Genomic DNA, 27,337 nt, shown 5'->3' with positions numbered 1-27,337 from the left:
AGGTGACTGCATGTTGATAAAGATGCACAACTGCTTCATAAAAAATGTGTCACAATTTTTCTAGACAGTGATTATAATTTGTGAATTAGAGCTAATTAAATATGGCAGTAACTTAATGTAAAAAATGGCTGATTGCCAGTTATTGGAAAGATTTTGGAGCTTCCTACAAATTTTAATTTTGATGAATATATTTAGATCTAAAAACACGCACTCTGATAAGAGGCATGTATATTTTGTTTATATGTCAGTGATATTGTTAATAACAGGAGATTTGCAGACTAGGTGCTTTCATAGGTGAGAAACAATTTGCCATGCAATTATTTTTATACTTTCTTTTTAAAACACTAAAGGTTTTAACCATACGCAAGGTTTACTAGCATGAGGACAACACAAAACTGAACTTCAGTGGAAAGGCCTTCTCTGTTGTATGTGGGATCTGTCTGATAGCTCATGATGCTTCCAGGTTGGAAGCGGTGGACAACGTCCTTGAAAAACCATCTGGAGCACCGTATGCCTGTAAGGGTAGATAACAGCTCTGCTGCTGCTGTGGTGGCTGGTTTTGGCTGGATGCACTGGCAGCAGTGCTGAGAGCTCCTGGCTGCCTGTGGTGTGCAGGTTTGCGGGCTGAAGGGTGGCATGGCAGCTGCACTGCTGTGGGAAACGCAGATATTCCTATGGTCTGTGATTGACATTAATGAGAATTTTGTGAAGACATTGACTGTCTGTTTGCACCAAACACTGCCCCAGCTCAAAATCCAGCAATACCTGATTCTTATGTGGCACTTCTTATTAGGGCATTATTGTAATGGGGGAGAGTGTATTATTAGCTCAGTATTGCAGAAATTACTATTGAGTGATTAAGAGATTTCCACCAAAGCTATGTCCTGAATTTGTCTTTCACACCTCCCTCTGGATCACAGCTGTGGGTTGAAGGAATGAAAGGTTCTGGGAACTTTGGTTTTACATGCTTCACATCTTCAGTGATGTCCCAGCATGAGGGCAGTTCTATATTCAAGAGAGAGGTTAAAGTTGTGGAAAAGCTTTTTACACAGTTACATGTGAAGATCTGGGTCTCTTGCCAGTTGGTCCTCTTTAACGTAACTGCAAGTCATTTACTGTATTGTTATTTTACCCAGTAGCGCTGATCCTGAAATGAGTAAACAGAACTTATTTTTCATAATATCTCAGTTGCTCAAAATTTTTCAAATTGCTGAATTTCTGTATATGTCTGGAGGAAAGCGAGGAGATATAACTAGAAGAAAGGTAGAGAGATTAAAAAAAAAGCCACTGATCATGGTGCAACTTCAACAGTCTCCTTGAAAAACAGCACTAGCAGCGTTGTGGAACAGCTGCCACTGTGTTTGGCTATGAGGTGCAACTGTTGAATGGAGATGCTGTCTGCCAGTGTCATTTTATTGAGGAATTACTTAATGATTTAAGGAAAAGAGTCTCCTTCCATGCATGCCACTCACACTGTCATGCAACAGGATCAGAAATTAGCAAGCCCTTGCAAGTACCTTGAAAATATTCAGGATGACATAGAGCCAAAAATTAAAGAGAAAGAGGATATTAAGGCAGTTTGATCTGTCATATTCCTGAGCAGGTAATAAAGGCAATCTCTATCCAGAAGAAAAATTCAAAGAAAGCATGGAAAAATATGTGCTGGCATCATCACCACACTGCAAATGCCATCTTTACTAATACCCTCAGCTTTACCAGTATCACCAGCTGTGGAATTACTGCAGATAATGATATTTGACTTCTAAGCTGTGTGTCACACTGAAGTCAAAACACTGTCAGTCTAGGTGGACTGCAGTCATTGCCATTATGTTCAGAGAAGACATAGTTTCTTTTTTGAGCATATGCAAGACCTAAAATATTAAGTTAGCTTTTGAACCCTTGAAAGCACCTGAAATTAGACAATGACAATAGTATGCAATTACATGTTAGGAAAATACTATGAAATTATGGTATTTTACTTAGTGTTAGTATGAAACAGCTAAACTAATAACTGCTTTTGAAGACACAAGCATATCCAGTGCACATTAGTTGTATCCTGAGTTTGGAAAAAGGACAGACCATCTGTCTATTTTTTCACCTGTGCTTTTTCATTGACTTCTTAATGCTAAAGTCTAACACTAACAGCCAAATTTGCAGCAGTCTAAATTGGCCTAATGGGTCATTAGAGCTATACTGATAAATGCCAACTGGGGATCTGGTGTGGACTGTAGGCTAGAAACTTAGTAAATGAAATAACATCAATACTGTTTTATATCTGGTTTCATTAATTTCTTGTAGCCCTCTCTATTGTGTAGTGGCTTATTTGATTGCTGTGTTGAATTGAGCAGGAATAATGTTAGCAGCAAATAATGCAAGAAGAACTGATTGAAGCTGGATTGCTAGGCGTTACAAGGTGTTTGACAGGAGTCTGTTGATTGATCATGCAGACCTTTAAATTGCCTCTTTAGAGTTGTTAGAAGACATGTAGAAGAAAGGTATTGACAGTTCAAGTTCTCTGTATTCTGTGTGTCTTTACTTGTCTTCATTCTGTTTGCAAAATGAAATTAAAAGGGTTTGTATGTTACTGATGGTGAGGATATAGACCAGGTGATGAGGCAGATAGATACATTTTTTAATACTAAATAAGACTCTTTCAAGACTGGCATTTGTAATTCTTTCATGTATCACAGTATGGTGGCTTGTTTTGATTGTTTTTTATTTCATCTACAGGCTAAAATATCATGCAGGTGTGTCTCGTTTCCTGTCTGTTGATTGAGATTGATACCTCTGGTGTTTTCCCGTGTTTTCTGTTCTTTTTGGTATATTTTCATGGCTAAAAAAACAGCTTACCTTTGCTTCTATTTCCATTTAGCAATAATCAAATAAATAGTTTTATTGAAAGGTGTTCTTGGGGTTCTTCTTTTCCAAATGGGTGCATGTCTCTGCTGCTTCCCTTTATAAACCCTCTTGGCACATTATCTTCCAGTTTTGATGCCACCTCACCACAGGAGGCTGTTTCTCTGGCATTAATCCTGTGTTTTACAGGTGTTGTAGTTGCTTTTTGTCATTCAGTGCCTAGCAAGTCACATTTTTATCTTCTGCACATGCATCTAGAAAGGATAGCCTACAGTGACTAAACATGACTGGAGAACTTCTGTGAGAATCTGAGCAGCAAAGCACGGTGCGAGACGGGACTGAAAGGCGTGAGGGCAGCAGTGTCGGAGGAGGACATGCTCTGACCCCTGCCAAGGGCTCAGGGTGCCAGCGAGCTCAGAATGTGCCGTTGCCTGATGGCACATGAGGCCTTGCAGCTGATGCATTAGGAGAGCCGCGACTTGAACGCTCAAGTGAAAAAAGTCTTTGGCTGAGGCTGTTTTTCTTGTTATGCTGTTAGATGTAAAAGACAAATATTGATTATGTGGAGGAGACAGTGGGGCCTCCTAGAAAGGTTTTTTCTGTATAGTTCTTTCTGAGGCGGTCATGTTGTAAAACAATAGTGTACATAATGAAGCAGAACCTGTGCTGTTATTTGTAGACCTCTGGGCTTGAGAAGGCCAATGATACCACGGTGTGGTAACTTGGCAGAGGGGTTATATTTATGGCCAGCTGAATGATCCCATCTGCTTCCTTGTGATGATACTGCTCCACTTGCCCATTCCTTTGCCCAGTGTCTTGAGTTACAGCAAAATAAACTGGGTGAGAACCCCTTGGCTGCAGGGGTGCTCCATTTGAGCATGTGTAGATGGTGAATTCCTAAAGTTTGGGCTTCAATTGCTTAAGGATGTTTTTCTAGAGTTTGGCAGGAAAAAAATGCTTTGGCAGAAGGGACATAGCGTTTTTAAATTGTTTCTCAGGGTCCTTGAGAAATTGCTTCAGTATTTTCCTCTAGGACATGTGAAGTGGAACATTACAATGTCTTTACTTATAGTTGAGGAGACCTTGCATGAGAGACTTCTTTCAGAGCACCTGGCCTCAGAGGATGAGTCTTGCATTCTACAGATTGGCTTAGGGAGTTACTTTGTTTATGATCTGCCAAGCAGTGCACAAAATAGAACAATATCTACTGTGAACATTTGAGACAACCAAATTATAAGGAAGGGTGCCTAGCAAGAGCAGTGGCAAAAATATAAAACTCCTAACAAGCTTCCATCTTAACTCTTCTTCCTTTTTATTTTATATCCTTTTGTTACCTGTCAGACATGGTGTGGTCAGTCAGCTAGGTCTTTATGCAAAAGATTTTAACATGATATTTTAAGAGTGTTTCTTTGTGAAAGCCTTTGCAAAATGACTCATAAAATGGTATAATATTTCTCCTATCCCAGGTATAATATTTTGCAGCTTTCCACCCCAAGCATCAGGTGAATTGCTCAGATTTGCCTCAGTTTTTCAAACTCAGTGACTGAGAAAAAGAAAAGAAAGCTAGCCTGGATTTCTTGTGTGGTAATAGAAAACTTCATCCATATTGTCTTTAAGCTGTTCCATTCTATAGTTCTGGCAAACTGACTGCCAGTACACTCATTACTGTGGAGGAAGAGTCCTTTTTCTCTGCATTGCAGAGGTTCTTGCTGCACAGTTTGATATTTGTAAATTGAAAAATCTTGCTTTTTGAATTTCTTGTGGTGATCCATCTCAGATGGCAGTGCTTGTCTTGTAGGGATCTTAAAATTAAGAGGAAACCTGATTTAAGTGATCATTCTTCTCACTGGCTTTGCAATGCAGTTTCATTTTATCCAGACACACCTCTTGTTGTCCTTTTCCTGGCTTTAAAATTATGGGCAAAGATGCAGAAACTACATATACTGTGTAAGTAGTTTCTGTCAGCTGCAAGATCACTAGAATTGTTTAGAAGGGATGCTCAGATTTAGTAGAAAATACAGCACCTTTTTCATTTTGTTGGGTTTTAAAAATTGCTGTTACTGATTTTTAAATAGAAAGAAGAGCTTAATTAAATAAGAACTATACTGAGGTTAGTAGATGTGTCAATGCAGTCATGAGTTAGGAAAAGTCTGTAGTGTGTACGTCAAAAAAAAAATCAAAGAGGGCATAGGCAAGAAGTGAGAGAAAGGCAACACCAACTATCCAAAACCTTCTGCATTGCCAAAAAGATACAATAGGTGGCAAGAGATATATCAGTGAAATCAGAGGCAGGTATTTTAAGGGAAATTTCTCATCTTTCAGATATTAAATAATGTTTTTCATGAAAGTAAGTAAAATAAAAGCTCAAGAAGCAGAAGTTGTCTGACCTAAGGCTATTTTAGAGTGTGAACATTGAATTACCTTTTTGTGTGCATGGAGAGGAAGAAATATGAGCACTCTCTTTTTTAGGAGCATTCTCAGGTGCATGCTGTCCTTCAAGGCTTTTCTGTCAATGTTAGCATTAGGATTATGAATTGGGGTTGGAAGGTGCTCACTGTTGGCAGATGCCATTTTGCAGGCTCAGCAAAGCTGCCTGGGATCATCACAGCCTCTCACTAGTCCCAAAGCTATTGGCTCACAATTCTAGTGCTTCTGATTGCCCCAGGAGATATGACTAGGATGCTGATGACATACTCAGACAGACTGAGCTGGTGCTGGAACAAAATATGCCCCAAACTATTCCTGGCACATTAATTATATGCTTAGAATCAGATATAACTTTTGCTATTTTTTCCTCCCTTTTTCTTTCCTTCTTTCACATTCTTGTCTTCTAGTCCCTAAATTAAGATGAAAAATGCTATTATTGTACTTCTGAGACTAGTGTTTAACTAAGATGTGAAATCTGATAGAGATCTCTGATGCATCTGAACACACAGCAGTGAGCTTGCAGAGTGAAAAGGTGTAATACTAAATTTGTTTGTACAGTTCACAGAAAAGTAAAGACTTGAAAGAATTTTCATTTGTAGAGTTTCAGTAATAGACAGTAGCTACAGCTCTCCTCCAATCTATTTTATTTCCAAATGATTAGGTAGTTCATTTGTCTTCAAATTATAGTTGGGCATAAAATACAAGGTTATATGAGTTGCTAATTTATGTGATTTAGAATATTCTATGCAATCTTCATATATGCAAACACATAAACAAGAAGACCATGGCAGTCTGCATGCCAGGGCACTACATGGCACTACTACTGTAACACTTGACCATGCAAGCTGTGGTGGTGGGGCCAGTCTGCTGCTGAACTTATAAATTCTGATGATCTTAAACCACATTTTTAAGGTGCTTAGTCAATACTGGTGTAAAGATTATTAAAAAACCTGTTAGTTATTTTTTTACTCTTGCTCTACCAAAAATTAACAGCTGATTTATTAATTTTTCTGGGGTTTTGGGTTGAAATTTTCCATGAATTCTGCTGCATTTTAGCCTGATGGGTGAAGGGAGACTTCTTCTGTTACAGAATATGTGCTATGTGTCTGCTCACAAAACATTGCGAAATCATGTTTACAGTTTCACTTGACTGAACAAATAAAAATATCTTTTCTAGTATGGCGTACACACAAGTAGTATCACTGCCTTCCTCCTTCACCTTTTCTTCTGTGTACAGATGAGAGGTTTAGATCACATTTGGGGAAAAAAAACAGTGGAGAAGTCACACTAGCTGAATCTCTCAGTCCTCAGCATGATCCTTTCCATTTTTACATCTATCATGCAAAAATGTTCCCACACTTCTGTTTGTGTTTGAGTGCCTGCAGGAGTTCTGGTGGCCTGACTCTGGATGAGCAGTGGGCAAATGGCTCTGGGCATGGAGAGCAGTGCCTGCCCTGCTGCCCCACGCCTGCCCCGCTGCTCCTGCACCACTGGGCGAGGGCTTTGCTGCGCTTGGCAAACAGAAGGAGCCTGCTCCACCCTGTGCTGTGTCCTGGCCTTGCTTCCCTTTTTCTGATTTCCAGCTGTGTTAATCTTACATTTGCCTGTGTAATATCTGCCTTGTTTAGAGCCTGCATTTGATTAGCTAGTTATTCACTTAAAGGTGAGCTTTTAGAATATGTAATCTGGGACACTTAGAAAGCCCCTGCCATCCATGTGCTGCTGCACCATGCTGCCTTCTGAGTGCTGGGCAGCATGAAGCCTCCAAGGAAATCTGTCAGAAGGTGGTTTGCCTGGGAAAAAGTGGGATGCTCTCTGCACTTGGCAGTGTCTCAGAAAAAGTTACTTAATCTCATCCTACACAAGCAATTACAGGACAGTAAAGAAGTTACCATGTAAGGGGGGAAACTCTGAGGAGGGCAGCATGTGCTAAACTTCTGTTACAGAACAGTTTCTTTAGAAAACTGCGCTTGTGATGGCCTTGGTTGTAAAGGTGCTCATACTGTTTGGAGATCTAGAAATACAATTACAGCTTGGATTTTTTTATTTCTTTACTTTTCAGCACAGTATTGAGGATTTGAAAAGTAGAATTGACTGATATAGTGTTCTAAAAGAAACAGGAGATGGTCTTTGTGTTGGCAGGAGGGACCTTTGAGAAATTGCATGTGGGTAATTTTCTATATACCAAACATATTAGTATGAATTGAGTAATGAGTAATCTAATCAGATTTGTAGCCAAGCTTGTCTGTCATACTGTGATAATTATTATCTACCCAGGGCCTTAATACTAAGCAGATCCCTCCCCACCTCCCAACCTGCTTCATTTTTTAGAAGTGAGTTCTTTATAGGAGAGAAGCAGTGCTTAGGCAAGGCGCTGATCTTGGATCAATTCAGTGACCAGAAACACTTCCCAGTGCAAGCACCACTATATTCCATGAGCAGCTTCTTAACAGCTTCAAATAGTAACATCTTTGGCCTGAGTGAGGAGCAGTTCATCATGGTCATGGAGTACTGGGAATATCAACAGCAGCAGCCTCCCCGTGGAAGTAATTATAGCCATGTTCAAGAGTACAAACCAAAGTGATTCTCAAGAGTATTTCACAGGTGATAAGATCATGTAAGAGGAACAAGAGGAACAAGAGCAAGTAATTATTTAAAATCCTTTATTGTTGCACGAATATTTTCTTTTTTTATAGGGATGACAAAACAAAGTCATTCCATGTCTGAAAGTTGGTCATTAGATATGGAATGCCATTTCGAGACTGATGGCCTACAAGTTCTGTTTCTTCCTGGTTAAGGAGCTGCTTCAGCAAGGTGGTCTTTTGGAGAAGTCTTCAATGATCTGTTGTCAAGTTTGCATATTTTTTTGATTTCACTTGGGAGAAGGGAGGATTGGACCAGATGATCTCAGAGGTCTCTTCCAAACTCAGCTGTTCTGTGAATCCCTGAAAATAAACTCTCTGTTCTGTACTGTACTGAACAAGAAGCAGATGCTTTGTGCTGGGTTCTGAATGTTTTGTATGTGCAGTTCTAGGCTGTGTCCAGTAGCTGGTGAGTCTGTTGAAGTTGCGCTCAGACGTTTGATGTGGACTAAGGGGCTCCAGCTGAGATGCTTTGGCTGGGAAATGTTGAGTTCCACCCATGGTGGTGGTAGTACCATTAGAGACCCAGACAGAGGTTGCAAGATACAATACAAAGTAATTCTGCTCACCCTTGCAAGCCAACCATGTTAAAATGTTTGCATGGTCGTTAGTGGGCTCCTGCCTGTTTTTTTAGATTGTCCCTTTTGTCTGCAGGACAGTCTCAATAAAGCAGCACAGTCCAAACTCCCAGTGATGTATGCCCAGGCACAGGACTAGGGTTGAAGTTACCTTGATATGCAATTCCAGTGGCTGGTCCAGAGCTCACCTGGTGGTGAAGAGAATATGCAGGAAGAGTGGGGGGGAGATTCCTTCTGGGAAGCTATGGGACAAGAAGGAAGCAAACTTTTCCTTTCCTCACTGTTTCACACGTTGTAACAACATCTTCAAGGCAGAATGAGGTACAAGTACAAGAAGAGTGCAGTTTCTTGGAGTATATGAGCATACGTATATACATAGATATATATATGTATATGTAGTATACCTGTACAGGTATGTAAATTTTTAATGTCATGCAAGTATTCCCATTCTCAGGATTTATTCAGTATCTGGATTTTTGCTTTATGAGAGGTAGTGTGTACCTCTCTTCCCATGCCTTTGGATTGTGGACTCCTGAGTGTCAACATGTGACTAAGCCCTGTGACCTTCAGTTGGGGTTAGGGACACACAGCTGGTGATGAATACTGGAAGAACAACTAGAAAGTGAGTCAGTTACTTGTGGGGACACTTGGACACTGGACAATCTATAATCTCTCTGTTTCTCCCAGTTTTGGTTTTGTTTTCCTGTGTAGTGTTTTTATCAAACAAAGCCGATATCACCCAAGCAGTTTGCATGCTAAAGGGAACTAAACTGTTTAGTCTGAATAACATTGCTCTTGGTAGCACCTTTTGGCTTCCTGAGGTGTGCTGTGGCTTTGATGAAGAGAGCAGCACTCAGCCATCTGAAAAACAAGGCAAAACACAATATTGAGTTGCATTAACTCTAGTGCTTATGACTAGGCTTCGCTGTTCCTTGAAGTGGCAGCACAACTAGCTGACAATTCATAGGGCTTTTCCCTTGACTGATTGATTTTTAAGGTCAAAAAAGACAAGGAGAACAGACCAAATGAGATTGCAAGAACATTTGCACTGAACTCCTGTGTACCAGAGGTCATGGACTTTGTCCTAGCTGTTCTCTACACCATCCAAGAAACATGTAGTCAGTCACTGCTGTCAGTCACTATAGAGCCTTCATTGATAAGGATTTCTTTAAAGAAATTACGTGACACTGCATGTGACATTTCAGCAATAGTCACAAAGGGATGACATCTCCTAAATACAGAAAGACAACAGGTAAAGCTTTTAATGACACCCAAAGCACTAGTAAATCATGCCACTTCCAAAAGCTATTGGATAACTCCTAGCATAGAGACAAGATATTCATGGAAGAAGAGGAAGAGAGCAAAACATGCTAAAACCTGTGAACTGTTGCTTTGACTTGTTTGTGGTTTTTTTCTCATACTTGTGGATCATCAGTGTATGATTGCTGCTGTTGGAAGCATATTGGTCAGTGCTGTTCAATTTTAGGTGCTATTTATAAGGCTGTATTTACCAAGGGATGGCCAGAGATGACAGGGAAGCAAGGAAAGGCATGGCAAAGTTCAGCTACACTCTTTGGCTTTAAGAATGATAAGCTTAAGCCACCAAAAAAAGTAGATTTGCCATGCCTCTGTGTAAATCTCCAAGAGACTGAAGAAACAATTCTGAACTAAAATGTATTCTCCCTTAGGGATTTCTTTCAGTACCAAGCACCAATTACTTTTTAAATGAGGGGATTAGCCTTCCAGGGAAGCCATAAATATGTCCATATGAGCAGTAGTGGGTTAAATATTCCAAATTGCCCTATTACAGGAATCCAGTAAAGAAAGCAGTAGGCCGGTCTCCCTAGTAAAAATACTGGCAGGTATTTTCTAGCAATCTAAGTGATACTGCACAATTTATTCTTTAATATCTAGCTTATGAAAATATAGTATCTCAGTTGTTGAAACTGGCCACTTCTGTTCTTTGAGTCATGGCTGGTGTAGACATTTTAACTGCCTCTTGATAATTTCTTTTAGAATAATGAAATGGTTTGAGTTGGAAAGAATTTTAAAGATCATTTGTTCCAACCCCTTTGCTGAGGAACAGATTACAAATGCTATCCATCACTTGGCCTTGAACACTTTCAGGGATGGGGTATCCACAAGTTCCTTGGGCAACCTGATCCAGTGCCTCACTGCCCTCTGAATAGCACTGCCTTCTTCTTGACATCTAATCTTAATTTCTCCTCTTTTAGTTTAAAACTGTTCCTTCTTGTCCTATGTCATCCAAGTGAAAACTTGCTCTTCCTCTTCTAAATAAGACCCCTTTAGGTACTGGAAAGATGCTATTCAGCAGCTTTCTGTTCTCCAAGCGTAACAACTTTCTCAGCCCATCCTCAGAGGAGAAGTGCTTCAGCCCTTTCATCATCTTCATGATCAAAGGTGCTGCTCTGGATTCAACCCAGCAAGTCCCTGTCCTCCCTGTGCTGGGTGCCAGGACTGGATACAGTGCTCCAGGTGGGTCTCAGCAGAGCAGAGCAGAGCAGAGCAGAGCAGAGCAGAGGGGCAGAATCCCCTCTCTCCCCTGCTGCCCACGGGGCTCTGGATGCAGCCCAGGACACGTTTGGCTCTCTGGGCTGTGAGTGCCATGGCCGGGCCATGTGCAGCCTCTCACCCACAGCACCCCCAAGCCCTTCTGGGCAGAGCTGCTCTGGGTCTGTTCATGCCCAACCTGTGCTGGTACCAGGGGTTATTCCTACCTGGGTGCAGCACCAGCACTTGGCCTTGTTAAGCCTCATCAGATTCTCACAGGCTGCTTCTCAAACTTGTCCGGGTCTCTCTGAATGGCACCCAATCCTTCAGGTCTCCTGCCCTGTTCTGTAGTGAATCCGCTTTCTCTGTGCTTTCTTTTTTATTGATATATCAGCAGAAGCTGTCTGTTGCCTTTCTCATCCCTTGCAGATTTCCCTTCCCAGCTGTGCCCTTCCTAACTCCCTCTGTGCATTTGTCCTCTGTACCTCCCTGCAACCTGTCCTTGCTAAAACCTTCTGTAAAGGCTTTTTAAGTTAGATGCCACTCAGAAGTTACTCTTTCAGCCAAACTTGCCTCATGCCATACATCCTTGTTTCTTCACACTCTGTTCATATGCTTCAGAGAAGTTGCTTTCAAAGCTCAGCTCTTTCTGCTGAGTCTCTTGGCATTTAAGGTAATTGAGTTCTTCCAGGCTACCACTTACCAATTTCCTGGACAAGCCAAGACCATTGCTCTGAAATCCAGGATCTTTATTCTGCTTTTTGCCTTCATTGCTTTCCTGAGTATTTCAAATTCTTATTTCTCCTCGTAGTCACTCAGTCTAGGGCTGTCGTCAGCTTTTATGTCCCTATCCATTTCTTCCTTAATTCATACAACATCCAGCAGTGCAGCTTCACTACTTAAAGGAGTACCTGCAGAAAAAATAAGTCTCTGATGCTCTCTAAATTTCCTGCACTCCGCTGTTTTGCTCTGCAAATGTCTCAAAATTCCCCCATGAAAACATGTAATTATGAAGTTTCTTCCAGTTGTTTAAAGTCTTCCTCTTCTTGACTGGGCAGTCTATAGTGTGTGCACAGCATGTTAACCCCTTGTTTGCTACCCCCATCATACTGATCCATGAGCCTTCATTCTTGACTTCTTGGATATGTTGGGTTGTTGAAATAGTGGGAAAACAGGGTGCAATATTTTAAGAAAATTTTAGACACTAAGTACTGGTGAGGTAATATGTTTGCACACAAGAGGAATATCATTTGTTCCCTGAATGACTTGGGATGAGTAATTTCCCCTCTTTTCTTCTCCAGGTCTCAGACTGCGAAGTCTCTGTGGTACAGACCTATCATAACAGAGATAGATGATGTGCAAGCACTGCCACCTTCCAAAGATTGCAGGCATCATTGCATTTGTTTTCCTAAATGTAACTTGCATCCTCTTTTCATGGAGGCTGAAGTTTGGTGATATAGTGAACCTGCAAGAATATTTTCCAGTGAAAATATAGGAGGGGAATGTCCATATGCACAAAACAAAGATTTGGAAGGAAACGTGGTTGCCAAAAGAATATATGTACAGAATTCCCTCATTACCAGGAATATGGTAATTTTGGGCATGACAGTGGAAAAGATCATACCCTAATTTTCTCTGCTAAGTGTAAGGATTTTGAATTTCTGGGAGTTACACAAGTAAGCTGTCTGAGACAACAGGACAGGATTAAGGCAAAAGGAAATGTAGTTGAGTGCATCATGGAAATTAATATTTAGTTGACCTGTTCAAAGTACTTATAATATGGAAAGACAAAATATTTGCTGTATTTTTTGTTCAGAAGGAATCTTTACATACTTTTGAACAGCTGACCTCTGCTTTATTTCATGCCAACCAAGTTAAGCCTTATTTTCATTTTGTATTATGCTGTGGAGCTTCCTTCTTTGGGTTACAAAACATGAAAATTCTCAGAGCACTGTGCAATTTTCTTATTATCATCCACATAGGAATACCTATTTTTAGGCTCAAATATATGCACGAAGACTTTGATAAGGAAAAAATATTTCTCTGACCTATCTACTTGCAGTGTTGAGGTGTTTCTAACTATAGTGTTCATACACACACAAGCACACACACTTCTCTGTGTTTTTCATTACCAGTAATTAAAAGCTACCTGTTGACAGGGTGCTCATGTTAGTTTTCTGCTGTGAGAATTGTGCTGCCTTTCTTGACTAAAGTAGTTTTAAGAAGTATTTTAAACCAATATGTGCCTACTGGCAGTGCTGTAGTCATGTTTAGCTACTACCTTTTCTGCAACTTCAGGTGTCCAGTGTCTGCAGATCAGAAGATAAAAGACAAATGGTTTACTTAGTCTTAATACCATTTTAAGCCTATTGCTCTAATCAGTTGATCAGGTAGCTAAGCTGACATAAAACCCTATCAAAATAAAATGGGCTTCAATAGACAAAGCAGGGGTTTGCAAAATCCATCCCTTCCTAATATCAGTAGCTGTGCCTTGTTTTAAACAAGACAAGATTTACTTTGATTTCTAGATTAGTGCAGGTTACACTGAGCAGAACATTTAATGCATCTCATTGATTTTCCCTGTAATACTGTTTATACACAGGTCACTGCTCTAATAATTTGTTTTACCATTAGAATTCTGTATGCAGATCTAGTCCCCAAGGATATCAGTGTGTAACCAGATACTGTGTGATCTAATCAGGTACTGCAAGAAATATATTATTACTTCAACACCTAGCAGTAGAAAGCTTCATCAAAATGGAAAAGTTGTCTAATATTTACAGCAAAATGAAGTTCAAAGAGGCAACCATAAGAACCAGGTGTGTACAAAATTTAAAGACATTTCTCAGATTAAAGACATTTCTCAGATTAAACAAAGCCAAATCCAAGCCAGATTCTAGGATGATTTGTCATGACTCTATTTGTTATTAAAGAAGAACATATTATAGCTGCTGCTTCAGTTTATAGGGTTTATTCCAGTTCAGGTAAAGTAGCATCACTTTCTGATGACTGACTAGCATGAAATGACTGACTAGCAGAATTTCATTAATGTGATACTTACTTGCTACAGCATGTGTGCTTTGGAAAAAAATTTTGAAAAGCACCTGCAAAAGCTTTGGTGGCAGACAAGACCAGTGCTCTGAACTCATTTTGATGAAGGATTTGGATCTCTGAGCACCTAATACTGCAGTCCATTTCCAGAATACAAGTCCTGCTTACCCTGAAGGAGTTTTGCAAGCATTGTGTCTCAGACTGAGCATCAGACCTGTTTGCCACTGCAAGTCTGACTAGAAGCATCTAAGGCTGGAATAGCAGAAGTGTGGCTCTGCCAACAGCTGGACAGTGTTTCTGTGTAAACTGCCAGGTGCAAACACCAGGTGTTCAGCAGGGTAGTGATTGACAAGGTGAAAAGCATCTCCTAGAGTCAGCTCATCTCTCCATAAAACTGCTTTCATGTCAATGTCTGAATGCTGAGCATTGTTAATTGTGGCTTTTGTTTTGAGACTGTGGGGTTTTACAAATGGACATACCTTGAGACACAGAATTTTGTATAGCAAAGTGTGTGGAATATGTACGTATAGAGTAGAATATATATTCAAATTTATGTTGTAGAAAATGGTAATTCCTATATATAGGCTTGTTAAGTTTTACATCCCATTCCTCTGAAGAACAGGCAGGAGAGTTTCTGAATTTTATCAGTGGCTCTATCTCTTGTACTTATTTAGCAAAGGATAGTAAAGAATTTTCAAAGTAAATTTAAGAAGGAAAAAAGCATTCAATAACCTTGTGGATGGCCAGATGAGACTTGAAATTAACATAGAAAGGTTATGTTCCTTGACATTTTTCCAACTCTTATTTTATCTGGATATAAAGGTGTGTGTGGAAGGATGTTGGTTTGTTTTGGCTTTTTTCTTTGGTTCTACAAACTAGACATTACATGATTCAGTGTGCAGGGCCAAACTCTCCTTGGATCAAGGGACTTATTGTGTGACTAGCTTTGCTACCAGAATTGCTTTGATGTTCAGTGACCACTGGGTACATTGAGCCTAAAGACATAAGTAAGAGCTGGAAAAGAGTAACTGAGCATCCAGACAAGCAGTGAAACAGACTTTCTTTCAAGTTCCTACAATGTGTTGTTGGGGCAAATGCTCCAGACAAACGTACTGTTGTTGAAGGAAATGGTGAGGGAGGTGGTTGGTGGGTGTTGGTACAGTTCCGAATATTATTTTAATTGAGAAAAACTGACTAAAGGCTTTTAATATATTTTTATAATTTTCCTCTCTTGTGTTTTTAGGGTCTCATGACTCTTTTAGCTTCTACATTGATGAAGCCTCTCCAGTTGGGCCTGAGCAGCCGGAGACGGTCCAGAATTTTGTGTCAGTTTTTGGGACTGTGGCTAAAAAGCTGATGAGGAAGTGGCTGGCTACACAGACCATGAACTTCACCAGCCAGCTGGGGGCAGGTATACGGTATTTCGATCTCAGAATTTCCACCAAGCCCAGAGACCCAGATAATGAACTCTACTTTGCTCATGGTTTATTTAGTGCCAAAGTCAAGGAAGGCCTGGAGGAGATCAATGCATTTCTCATTGAGCATCCAAAAGAAGTGGTCTTCTTGGACTTCAATCATTTCTATGGGATGCAGAAATGCCATCATGAAAAACTTGTCCAGATGCTCAAAGACACATACGGAAACAAAATGTGTCCTGCTATATTTGCCCATGAAGTCAGCCTCCAGTACCTGTGGGAGAAGGAGCACCAAGTGCTAGTGTTCTACCACAGTCCAGTGGCTGTCGAGGTAGCCTTTCTGTGGCCAGGCCAGATGATGCCAGCTCCCTGGGCAAACACAACGGATACGGAAAAGTTGATTCAGTTCCTGCAGGCATCGATCACTGAACGAAGAAAGAAAGGCTCCTTTTTCATATCTCAAGTAGTGCTGACACCAAAGGCTAGTACAGTGGTGAAAGGGGTTGCAAGTGGTCTCAGAGAAACGATCACAGAAAGGTGAGTTTGTTGCTGGTAAGGTGTGCTGACTGTGCTGCATGTGTGTTGGTAGTACTGTTTTTCCAATTCCTTCTAAAGGCATTCTAGCAGATGCATTTCTTCCATGCTACTGTGGGCTAGTCAGAACTTGGCATAATCCTGAAATGTTTAAAGAGTAACGCATTGAAGGACAAGCTTTTGCATCTTGAAAGAAAATCTGCCACTGAAGCATAATGAGATATTAGGAGATTGGTTTAACCTTCTTTTTTTTCTGAATGCAGGTTTTGCTAATTTGCTTTGTTTTCCAAATGTGGTTTCTTACCATAAGCATTGAATTGTCTAGGATTTCCTTACTGGAAAATCTTATCTGTGTGATCTAGACAAATTTACCTGTATGATCTAGATAATTTAAGTTTTTATTTGCGCATCAGGCTTCAGATATAGGATAAAAAAATTTGTCCTGGCTCATCAGCAAAGCCTGATGCTGCAGGATTTGCCCTTACACAGTTTCTCTGTCTCTATACCATCACACATGGTATCAAAGACAGCAGAACACCACTAGAGAGAATTTGACTCCTTAAAGTCTTTCTTCATTAATCATACAGGAAAGAGATGGCAGACCATTGTATAGCTTCTGTACATGGAATAGCTTGTTGACAGGCCATTAGTTGTTATGTTACAAAAAAATCTGCCTGTGCAAGACATGCATTATTTATACCATCCTGACTTTGATAAATCACAGCCAGTTTTGAGCTTAAAGGCATATATATGTGACTATGTTCTTGACAACTTGGTAGGAAAACTGAAATTTAATGCCTAGACACAAGAGCTATTTTCTTTTTCTACTTAAAAATAAAGAAGGGTTGCAGAGTGTAAAAAATATTTACAATGGGGGCCAGTGGCCTGCTAATGTTTTGCTCTCTGCATGGATGTGCATGTTACAGGAAGGTCTTTGTTTGCATAGCTCCCTCTGTGAAATGAGAGATACAGTGTCTGCAAAGAAAACATGTCTCATATTTGAGAAAGGTTGAGCTGTTTTTACAGCAGCTTTCCAAAGCAGCTCTTAACTTGAAAAATAGGTAAAAACTTTATCTGGCATTGCAAAACACTGACATGGAAGGTTTTATGAGCTGTGGAATGTGGTCTAGAAGTGCTTGTGCGACTGCACTTGCAGCTGTTGGTACAGTCTTCATCTGTGTTTTAAGGTCTCCATCGGTCTGGGGAGTCTCCCTCACTCCCGAGTCTGAAGAGCACTTCTCTATACGGAAACACTCCTTTGTTGGTGGATTTTACTGATAAACACCTTGTTGATATAGAACTTTTTCCTCTAGCAAACATCTTCCTGAGTGCTCTTTAGAACATGAAGTAGCACAATCAGGAAACTGACAGGTTGTTCTTAAAGCTTGTTGTATCAATAAAATAGCCATTTTATTCGTCTTTGGCTTATAATGTGCTTTTTAGAAGCTATTTGTAAAGCAAAAACTTGAAATAGATGCTGAATATGTTTGAGCTTTAAACTGAACTCTTTGTATGCCTTTCCCAACAGCAAATCTTGAAATTGTAACTTCCTTCAAAAGTCAATAGATCATTGGGCTAAAAAATCTGGAAATGTTGTTTTGCCAGATTTCAAGTGAGATTTTTCACATTATCCCCAAGTGTGTAGTCACATTTCTACATGAAAAGTTGTTTCCTTTTTTGCATAATTCTTTCAGCCATTATGAGAGAAATAGACCTTCAAAATAATCTCCATGGCCAATATTGAGTCTTCCAAGTATGGCATCTCATTTGAATTTTTATTTTTAATACAAAAAGGAAGATGCAGGCTTGGAATTGATGAAATGTTGATAGAAACTGAACCTGTATTTTGAGTTAACTACTCTAAAGGTAAATATCAAATATATTCAGAACTGCTCCTCATTTTGTGATTATTCTGTTAAAAATAAATAAGCAAGAAATTAAAAGATAAGTACAATTTACACAGTAGATTTTATTCTTCACTTATACCTTCAATTCACTGTGTTAATGTTTCAGTAGCATAAAAATATATAATCCATACAAAAGGTAAAAATATATACATTCCAGCTGTGCTGTGCTTGCCACTCTGAACCATCACTCAGTAAAAATATTATTTTGTCCTTTTCAAAATAAATACTGAGATCAAATCCCATCTTTGTGTCGTAGATAGATAACATGTGCTTTTGTTGCCAGTAACTGCACAGACTTATAAATTATACTGTTTTCTCCTTATTAAGAAATGTTGGATAAACGCCTTACATTAAGAATCCAATTATCTTGATTTTGGAAGCAGTTTTGTAACCATACTTGGATGGGGTTTTCCCTATCATTGAAATTTAAAAGTTCTGAAAGCAAATGAATAAGGTTGAGTTTTTCAAATCATTCTGGTGTGGGGGTTTGTTGTTTGGGTCATGTTGGGTTGGGTTGGGTTGGAGTTTTTTTCCTAAATAAAGTACTACATTAAATAAATGTTCCTTTTACATTTTGAATGAAACATATAGTATTTTCTTTTGTTTTGTTTGTCTACCTGCCTTTTACATATTGACTTAGTTTGAAAACAGGGCAAAGTTTAGATCCTCTCAGATGCAATGAAACATGCCAGGTTTTCATCTCTGAAGTTGTTTTTTAATAATGAAATTTTTTATTATTTGAAGAGCAGTAACTGCCTTAGAGGGAGAGAATGGTTTCCCTCAGTCACAGCATTTGTTGGACTAGGAAATCTGTGAGCAAACTCCATATAGCAATACCATCCGGACTTTATTGTATTGTTTTGCAGATTTCTTTGGGAAAGAGCACAGTGAAATATTCCTCTGTAGCCAAGATGGTTGGTTTAATGGCTTTTTGTCATGATTGCCTGTGGTGGTGGAGGTCCACACGTACACTGCAGTAGAGCAGCCTTCCAAGGCAATATATTTCAGAAGGAGAAGAGCTGTTATTCCTTGATCTGTTCCCTAGAGCACAGATATGCAAGCTGTGAGGCCCAAAATAACCTCAATTTAAAAAATCCCAAAAAACAACAAAACATTTTCTCCTAAAACTCAATTCAGTGAAGATATACCAGGAATTTTCTACTGATAATGTTTGCTCACAGGCTTTGCTGTCATAACAGGTAGCGTTCTGTGGTATGGCAATTAGAAAGAAGGAGAAATTAAAAGTTATGAAGCTCTCTGTCCTGCACAAATACATAAGGCAAAGCTATTTCTTGTAAGGTCTTCCTTGGACCACAGTTCAGTGTAACAAAACTTGGTGACACATATTTCACCTTCACTATTTGAATGAGGAGAATCGCTTGCATGTGTGCACATTATGTTTCTTGGATTTGATGAAAAGCTTTGAGGACTACCAGTGTGTTTCCAGGCTTAACATTCTGTCACACATGCAGTTTAGATGCCAAGAAATGTTCTTTGATTAGCAAACAATATATGCCAAATGCATTACATTTTCTGTGCTCATTGAATTAACTTCACAGTGAGACAGCTGCCTTCAGTATATCTGAAAGTTGGTTGTGAGACACCCTTTTGATTAGTGTAGAGCTGTTCCTAATAATCTAGTTTGCTTTCTGATTTGCAGTGAAATTACTAATTTTATCTATGACACTTGAGACAAGTGTGATACTCTCTTTGTTGTCTCTGTCATTTATTAATGTAGCAGAAGAATAGATCTCCTTCAGAGGATGCAGAAATCCTGTGGTACTTGCAAAGCTTTCAAAAACTAGAAAGTAAACACACACTCTGCCAATTGTCACTTGATTTCTAAATTAATCTCTAAGGATAATGTTCCCTGTGGCTCACATATGACTAAATCCCTGCCTACCATGCTAAAGCTTCCTCCTTAGCAACCAAACCAAATTAAAAAAAAAAAATATTCTGCACATGAGAATGAACCTTTTGAAGTGGAGGCAAAGCATCCAATTCACACTATTAACAGAAGGGGTGGTAAGTAAGCCACAGAAACTGTCAGGAGAAAATCCTGGGTGCAGTCATGAACTAAGTAGAGCAAGATTTAGCTAGAGTATGGATATTGTATGATTAGGTGGATATTGTATGGAACATTATTCCTGAAGTTGCAAGAAGGAGGATTTTTTTGAGTCAGTTACTGATGGTGCCACACCTCCATCAGCTGAATTTTTGAGTTTCTGTGTCACAGGAAGTGTGGGAATTGATCATATTTTAATCTTCACTCCATATTGACTGATGTAATTCTTAAACTATTTTATATGAAAAAGAAAAACAACAAAAATGGCAACTATGTTTTCTGAATTTTCTGTATCTTTTCTGATTGTAAACTTGATGTCTATCTGTATTATAGGCTGCAGGAGAGCAGCAGGTTCCAGTGAGCTGGTTCCAATTTTAGGACTCGAGAAGCTGAAGTGTCAGCTCTTTAGCTCCTGAGAGGTGAGGGGAGACTCAGTCCCTCACTAATGTGTGTTGTACAAGCATGCCTTACCACATATGTTTGCCTTGGGACACAGCTATCTTTTCCTTTCTTCTCTTTACTGTTTTTTTTGGTTTATTATTTCCTGACCACAGAAGGAACAAAATGGAATTCTGGTATATTAGTAAGCTATTCAAAAGAACTCTGGGCAATCCAGACAAATCATTAGTATTTATGTTGTTCCTCAAACTATTCTTAATTACTTTTCCAGTCTTTCTACACAACAGGCAATCTCTGTGTTTGCACACAGAACAGCACAGAGAGATTTCATTGGAAGAATCTGTCTACCACATCAACAGGCCTGCACAATGAAACCCCCAATGGGCTGTGTATGTGTAGTGGCATTTCATCACTGGACCATCTGTCTGCATGAGAATTTTAGTATAGCATTCCCACAGGAAGGGACGCATGGTTGTGTCTGATGGCTCTGGTTGTGAACTTGGAACAGTATTAAATTGTCACAAAATACAGAAGCACAGATTCTTAATAACTTTGCTAAAGTATTTATCTACATACTCAGTAGTAGCCTGTGGGATTTGGTGGAGAAAAATGACTGGCATGGTGACCACCATGGTGACCTCTGTGATCAATGGCTTGGTTTTTGGGTGTTTGTTTTGGGTAGTTATCCTGATGTTTACTTGTGGCAGGTATGGATGTCTCACAGTTTTTCCCTCTGCTTGGTGTGCTTGCGAGTTTTATCATGTTGGGCATCAAAACACCTTCTTACAGTTACTGTGTGTGCTGTGTGACTACTTGTAAATATAATTTGTGTTTTCCTGTTGTTGCACTCTGGGCACAGTGTGACCCTGCACGTACAGAGAGCAGCAAGTGCTTTTCATAACAAAAAAGTTAATGTTCATTCTCTCAGCTCCACTCCTGTAAGCTGTCTCTTATATCTACTTGTCTCAAAGATTTCACACTTCAATCTTTATGGCTGCTGTAGTGAAATTGCAAATGTCTCATTAAGTCGCTTGGGTTTTCTTTGATTTTTCTGCATTACTCAGATCACTAAGGAAACTCAGAAGCTAATAGATGCTAACAAGTGCTGACCCCAGGGAAAATGCATTTGCTAATGTTGGGCCTGGGTCTGTGTAGCTGCTTCTACCTCATTGTGAAGGAAATGTCTTCTGCTCTTCATTTATAATGTACAAAATGAGCACAGAGTTTTACACAAACAAGCTTTTCCAGATGTATTCACAAGGTGATGTTCAAATTGGTAATAATTTTCTGTAAAGCAAACACGTTTCACATAAACACAAGCAAATACAAACTCAGTAGATATGGCAATGTCCATGTTTCTGTGTTGTATTAGCTCTTGCCTTCTGCAAACCACTGCTGCAAACCATGCTAGTCTACTTATAGTACTATATAAGTAGATATATATGCACATAAGGATGTGCATATAAAATTTAAAGTTTAAAGTTTAATTTCAAAGTTTAAGCAGAGAACTGGACAGTACTGCACAAACTAACATGCTCATTATATGTTTGGAAGTTTGAATTTTTAACTTGGGTAGGTCCTAGAGGGATAGGATGTGAATAGAAATGTCAAAACAAAATCCTGTCAGCTTGCAAAGCCATGTTGAATATGCTGTATAATTTTTGATGGGTTTGAGAAATTCTCAGCTGCCTCTAAAACCTTAGAGGCTTTCAAATGCTGTCTGGAGAGAATGCATCCACACGGTCCCTGGAGAAGTCACCTGCACATCCCCAGCTTTTGCAGTGGGTATCTCCACTTGGCTGGTAGGAAAGATTTAAGACAGGAAGGGGTGTCAAAGTAACCTTAGTGACAGAAACCCCTTAAATCAATTTTCAGGAGATACACCAAGCCTGCAATTAATTTAGTTAAATGCTTCCCTGTGCTTACAAACAAGTAGCGTTTGTGGGCCGAATGAGCCGTTGGCCATGCAAGCTACAGCCAGAGATGTGTTGGATAAAGCATGCAGAGGAAGCAGTAGGGATTCTGGCACACCGCTGCCACAACTGTACAAAGAGATCACTGCAACAGGAGGCTGGAGATTGTGAAAGCAGGCAGGCCAAATGTCTTGTTGATTTACCAGCTTCTGTATGATGCAGAATTTGCATAACCTGTAAAAATGCCCATGCTGTTCTTCTGTTAAAGCAGAGGTGATATGGTTTTTTCCCTAGGAATTTCATAATGCCTGTGAGTTGCAATGCAATTTTTTCTTAAGGAGTCAGTGTGAAAGATACTGGTTTTATGAATAAAAATCCCTCAAATATATATCCTTCTTTTATTGATCTTTCCTTTACAACTTTACTTTTAAGCAAATTTTTAATAATAATATTTTTCTCCAGGAATGGTTTTTGGTTTTTTTGGAGGGGGAGGAGAGGGCTAGGTCTTATACACAAACTTGATGTAGTCAAAAATTATAATAAGAATTTGACTGTAATTATATTGATATAATTGTGTGAATTGTCCTGAGTTTTACAGTTGCCCTAGAGAGCACAGCCTATTATATTAAAATGTCTTTCAGTATTTATTTCAGACACTAAGAAAAATAATAAAAGACACATCTGTAAGATGCTGACTGATCATACAGTGGGATTTGACCTTTGGCAGCAGTAATATTTTAACACTGTAGCTGTTGATCTGAGGGTTTTTGTAGCTAAGCAACTGTCATCCTGGATGTATTATATCATAAAAGAGTATTAAGATATGAAGGCGACTAAGTAGTTAGAGTGAAATAGGAGCCATGGTGAGATGCAGGCACTTTCCTATTGAACAGTCTTGTTTGCAAAGCTGTAGCACAAAGGATGAACCTTACCATGATTTGTTACATGGTGGGGTATTGAAACCTGCACCCTGCACACAGTTCTGTGAGCAGACACTGTTGTGTAGTAAATCAAGTTTGAAATTAGATCTTGGGTAATGGACACATTAATTTTCTGCTGGACAGCAAAGACGGACTGCCATGGATCTTTATTCTCTTCTTACTTGGATTTAGAATCAAAGACTCAATAAGCTTGGAAGAGATCTCCAAGATCATTAGTCCAATCGAATACCATCATGCCAAGTAAACTGTACCACAAAGTTCCATGTCCAGTAGTTTCCTGGACACTTCCAGGGATGGTGATTCCAGCACCTCTTTGGGCAGCCAGTTCCAATCCCTAAACACCTTTTCAGAGAACATGTTCTTCCTGATGTCCAACCTGAACCTCCTCAGGTGCACCTTGTGGCCATTTCCTCATGTCCTGCTGCTGGTTGCCTGGTTGGGCAGGTCAACCCCACCATGTTGCAACCTGCACAGCTTTGTAGAGAGCAAAAAATTGACTACTGAGCCTCTTCTTCTGCAGGGAAAACAACCCCACTCACTCAGCCACTCCTCATTTGACTTACTCTCTAGACACTTTCTCAACTCTGATGTCCTTCTCTGGACTCACTCCAGCACCCCCATGACTTTTTTGGAATGAGGGGCTCAAAGCTGGGTGCAGAATTTGAGGTGTGGCCTCACCAGTGCCCAGCACAGGGGGACAATCCCTGCCCTGGTCCTGCTGGCCACACCATTGCTGATCCAGGCCAGGATTGCCATTGGCCCCCTTGGCCACCTGGGCACACCCTGGCTCATGTTCAGCTGCTGTCACCAGCACTCCCAGCTCCTTTCCAGCCACTCTGCCCCAGCCTGTGGCACTGCCTGGGGCTGTTGTGACCCAAGGGCAGGACCCGGCACTTGGCCTTGTTGAACCTCACACCATTGGCCTCAGCCCATCGATGCAGCCTGTCCAGATCCTCTGCAGAGCCTTCCTGCCCTCCAGCAGATCAACACTCCCACCCAACTTATTTACATACTCTGATGTCTGAAACTGGCTTCTTTGCTTTTCCAGTGAGACCTGTTCAAATTACAGCTCTGACGCAAGGCTGTAATCCCAAATGATTCCTGCAGTATCGTAGTGCGCTTCCTGCAGGTATCGTAGTGCAACTTGTGTTGCTTGATTAATGCGAAAGTGGTCATTTTGTCCAGAGTGTTCACTGCTGTTTCTCAAGATTTGAGTGGATATTGAAAAGAAACTTGCCTCCTTCTGAGCAGGCTTTTTTCTCAGTTCATTATGATTTATCTTGGATTTTAATGTCTTACTAGAGAAAAGCAACTTCAGGGCCCCCTCTCTGTTCTCTGCTTTTGGCTGAATAAAACACTGAAACAGTGAGAACTTGGCTCCTCACAACTTTTCACACTCTCTCAGCTGACCTCCAGCTGTGTGGGACTTGTGCCAACCACCTCAGGCACAAGGAGTCAGGAGGAGGATCTGTGTCTACTAAAGTAGCACTGTTGTCACATCCTTTCCTTAGCCCCTTTATTCACCACTCTCCTCCTACATGCTCTTTTTACTTAGACGTGCTTTTTTCCTCTAAGCTATTGCAAGTAGTCACCCCAGCAATCTTCATTTCTACTTCAGCCGCATGTGAGGTGCTGGTTAGGGTTTGGGTAGTTAGGGTGAAAATATAAACCTGAAGTCAGACTGTTACCAGCCATTAAAGATAGTAAAGATTTAGGAAAGGATGTTTGGTACCCAGGGATGCTGTTTCAGGCTGTTTTCAGGTGCCAGGCAGGTGGTCCTGAAGCTCATTGATGGAATGTCATCAAGCTACTTGTGTGTTGTCCAAGCCTGGTGCTGTTTCAGTGAAGAGTAGGAGCTCGTGGCATGGGGAGTGTCTGTGCGCAGTTTGTTAAGCGTCTTTCTGCTAAAGGTAAAGGATAGGACTCAGCTGAGAGAGGTGAGCAAGGTCACTGCAGTGGCACTGCAAGCAAGAGCAGTGCCTTGCCTCTTGCCCTGTTTTCACACCATCAACAAGTTCTGAGCCTGTTGCTAATTGCAGCTCAGAACATTTGGCTGATAATGATCTGTCTTGCCAAGTATCATTTGCTGCTGGCTTCCTCTCTCCATCAGACAGTATATTTCACTGCTGTTAGTGTCTGGCTGTGCTGGAACAGGAGAGACATAAATCCAGATGAATGGTTTTTCTTGGGGGAAAGCACCCTCATTTGAGCTCTGCAGTCTGAGGAACATTAACACTTCTGTGGAAGTATTAATCCATATGATGAACACCTGGTTTGTTTGTTTTATTTTTTTCTTCTAAGCTATTTCTCATAAGAAATACAGGTGGACTGTTTGAAAAATACTTTTCAGCTCTGGAAGGACATTGCTTTATCCTTTAGTAATTGGAAGTATAAGTATCCAAAAGAGAGCTACAGAAATGCTGAAGAGTCTAGAGTAGATACTGTATGAAGAGTGGCTGAGTTCACTAGGCTTGTTCAGCCTGGAGGAGTCTCAGAGGAGACCTCATAGCAGACTGGAGCTTCGTCATAAGGGGAAATCGAGAGACAGGCACTGATCTCTTCTCTCTGTTCACCAGTGACAGGACTATGGGAATGGCATAAAGCCATGTCAGGGACGTTTAGGTTGGGTATCAGGACAAGGTTTTTCGCCTGGAGGGTGGTCAGGCACTGGAACAGCTCCCCAGGGCAGTAGTCACAGCACCAAATGTGATAGAGTCCAAGAAGAGTTTGGACAATGCTCTCAGGCACATGGTGTGATTCTTGGGATTGTCTTGTGCAGGCTAGGTGTTGGATTTCAATGATCCTTGTGGGTTTCTTCCAAGTCAAGATATTCTATGAATCTATGAAATAATGCATTGGATGGACTGACATTCCTTCTCAGTAACTTTCTGGATTCCTATCCTGCTAACAGCCAGCAGTGACCGTACCAGCTGCCCAGCTCTTCTGAGAAGAGAGTGTGTATCACTGGAGACACTGACTCACATCTTGCTGAAGTGGTGTGTGTTTTTCTCCACAAGGGCATGCTTTGTGAACTCGTGTTGTCTCTTAAATAACGTCTCTGTGATGCACATTATGCCAGTGCACTGGGTCACACTGACACAGGTGGTGCTGTCCAGCAGATCTACCCCAGTCTGTGCTGAGGCAGAGGTGTGCTAGGTCTGTCTGCCTGGTCTTTGATGCAAGACAGGTGCTTAGCCAAGACTGACCACCATCAGCCTCTGGTATGAGAGGTTTATTGGAGGAAGAGGACTGCAGCATCTCTGTGATGAATGTGCAGTTTGGGCTGTATTCCACAAGATGAGCGTGAGCCGCTGCAGGGACTCTCAGGCACCATGTATTCAGCTGAGGTGGCAGGTCTGCTTTTCCTTGTGCTGATGAAGCAGATGACTCAATGCTATGATGATGGAGAAGGGAATGACTTTTCTTGGCAGCCTTTCTTCCCAGGTATTGCGAGTGAATTGGCATTAAAGCTGGGAGGAGAACCTCTGTAAGAGGGAGATCAGATCGTGTCCTTTTCAGGAACTTGGTAGTATGTAAATATATGGGACCTGATGAGACATATTCTAAGGTCCTGAGGGAATTGGCTACTGGAGCTGCCAAGCTGCTGTCCATGGTGTTTGAAAATTCATGGCTGTCAGGTTAAGTCCCGGATAACTGGAAAAAGGGAAATGTTGTATCCATTTTTAAGAAGGTTAGAAGGGAGGACCCTGGGAACTCTGACCTGTCACCCTCCCGTCTGTGCTGGGGAGGATGATTAAAGAGTTCCTTGTGGAAGTTACACTAAGTCACAGGGAGGACAGGGAGGTTATTCAAGACAGCCATCACAGCTTCACTGAGGGCAAGTATTGTCTGGCTAGCCTACCAAGCTTCTATGATGGAGTGGCCACAACCGTGGGCAGGGGATGTCATCTGTGTGGGCTTGTGTAAAACCTTTGACATGGTCCCCTACAACATCTTTCTCTTTAAATCAGAGATGGATTTGATGAATAGGCTTTGGTGAATGAGGAATGGCTTGGATAGATATCCAGAGTGTAGTAGTTAACAGCTCAGAGTCCTCCTGATGTACACCAGTGACAAGTTGTGTCCGTCAAATGACTT

The 27,337-nt window shown here is 40.6% G+C and overlaps 1 protein-coding gene across 1 annotated transcript in view; it reads left to right on the top strand.

The window, feature by feature from the left end:
• Nucleotides 1–27,337, top strand: part of PLCXD3 (phosphatidylinositol specific phospholipase C X domain containing 3) — a 92,823-nt gene that overhangs the window by 31,720 nt on the left and 33,766 nt on the right. The window contains exon 2 of the mRNA XM_041711154.2: nucleotides 15,309–16,017. Within this exon, the coding sequence (XP_041567088.1) occupies nucleotides 15,309–16,017 (709 nt within the window). The remainder of the gene's footprint in view (nucleotides 1–15,308; nucleotides 16,018–27,337) is intronic.

The sequence above is a fragment of the Taeniopygia guttata genome, chromosome Z, assembly GCF_048771995.1.
Source record: "Taeniopygia guttata chromosome Z, bTaeGut7.mat, whole genome shotgun sequence".
In the NCBI taxonomy this organism is placed as follows: domain Eukaryota; kingdom Metazoa; phylum Chordata; class Aves; order Passeriformes; family Estrildidae; genus Taeniopygia; species Taeniopygia guttata.
Note: the sequence above shows the minus strand (reverse complement) of the source record. Positions and strands in the feature narration are given on the sequence as shown.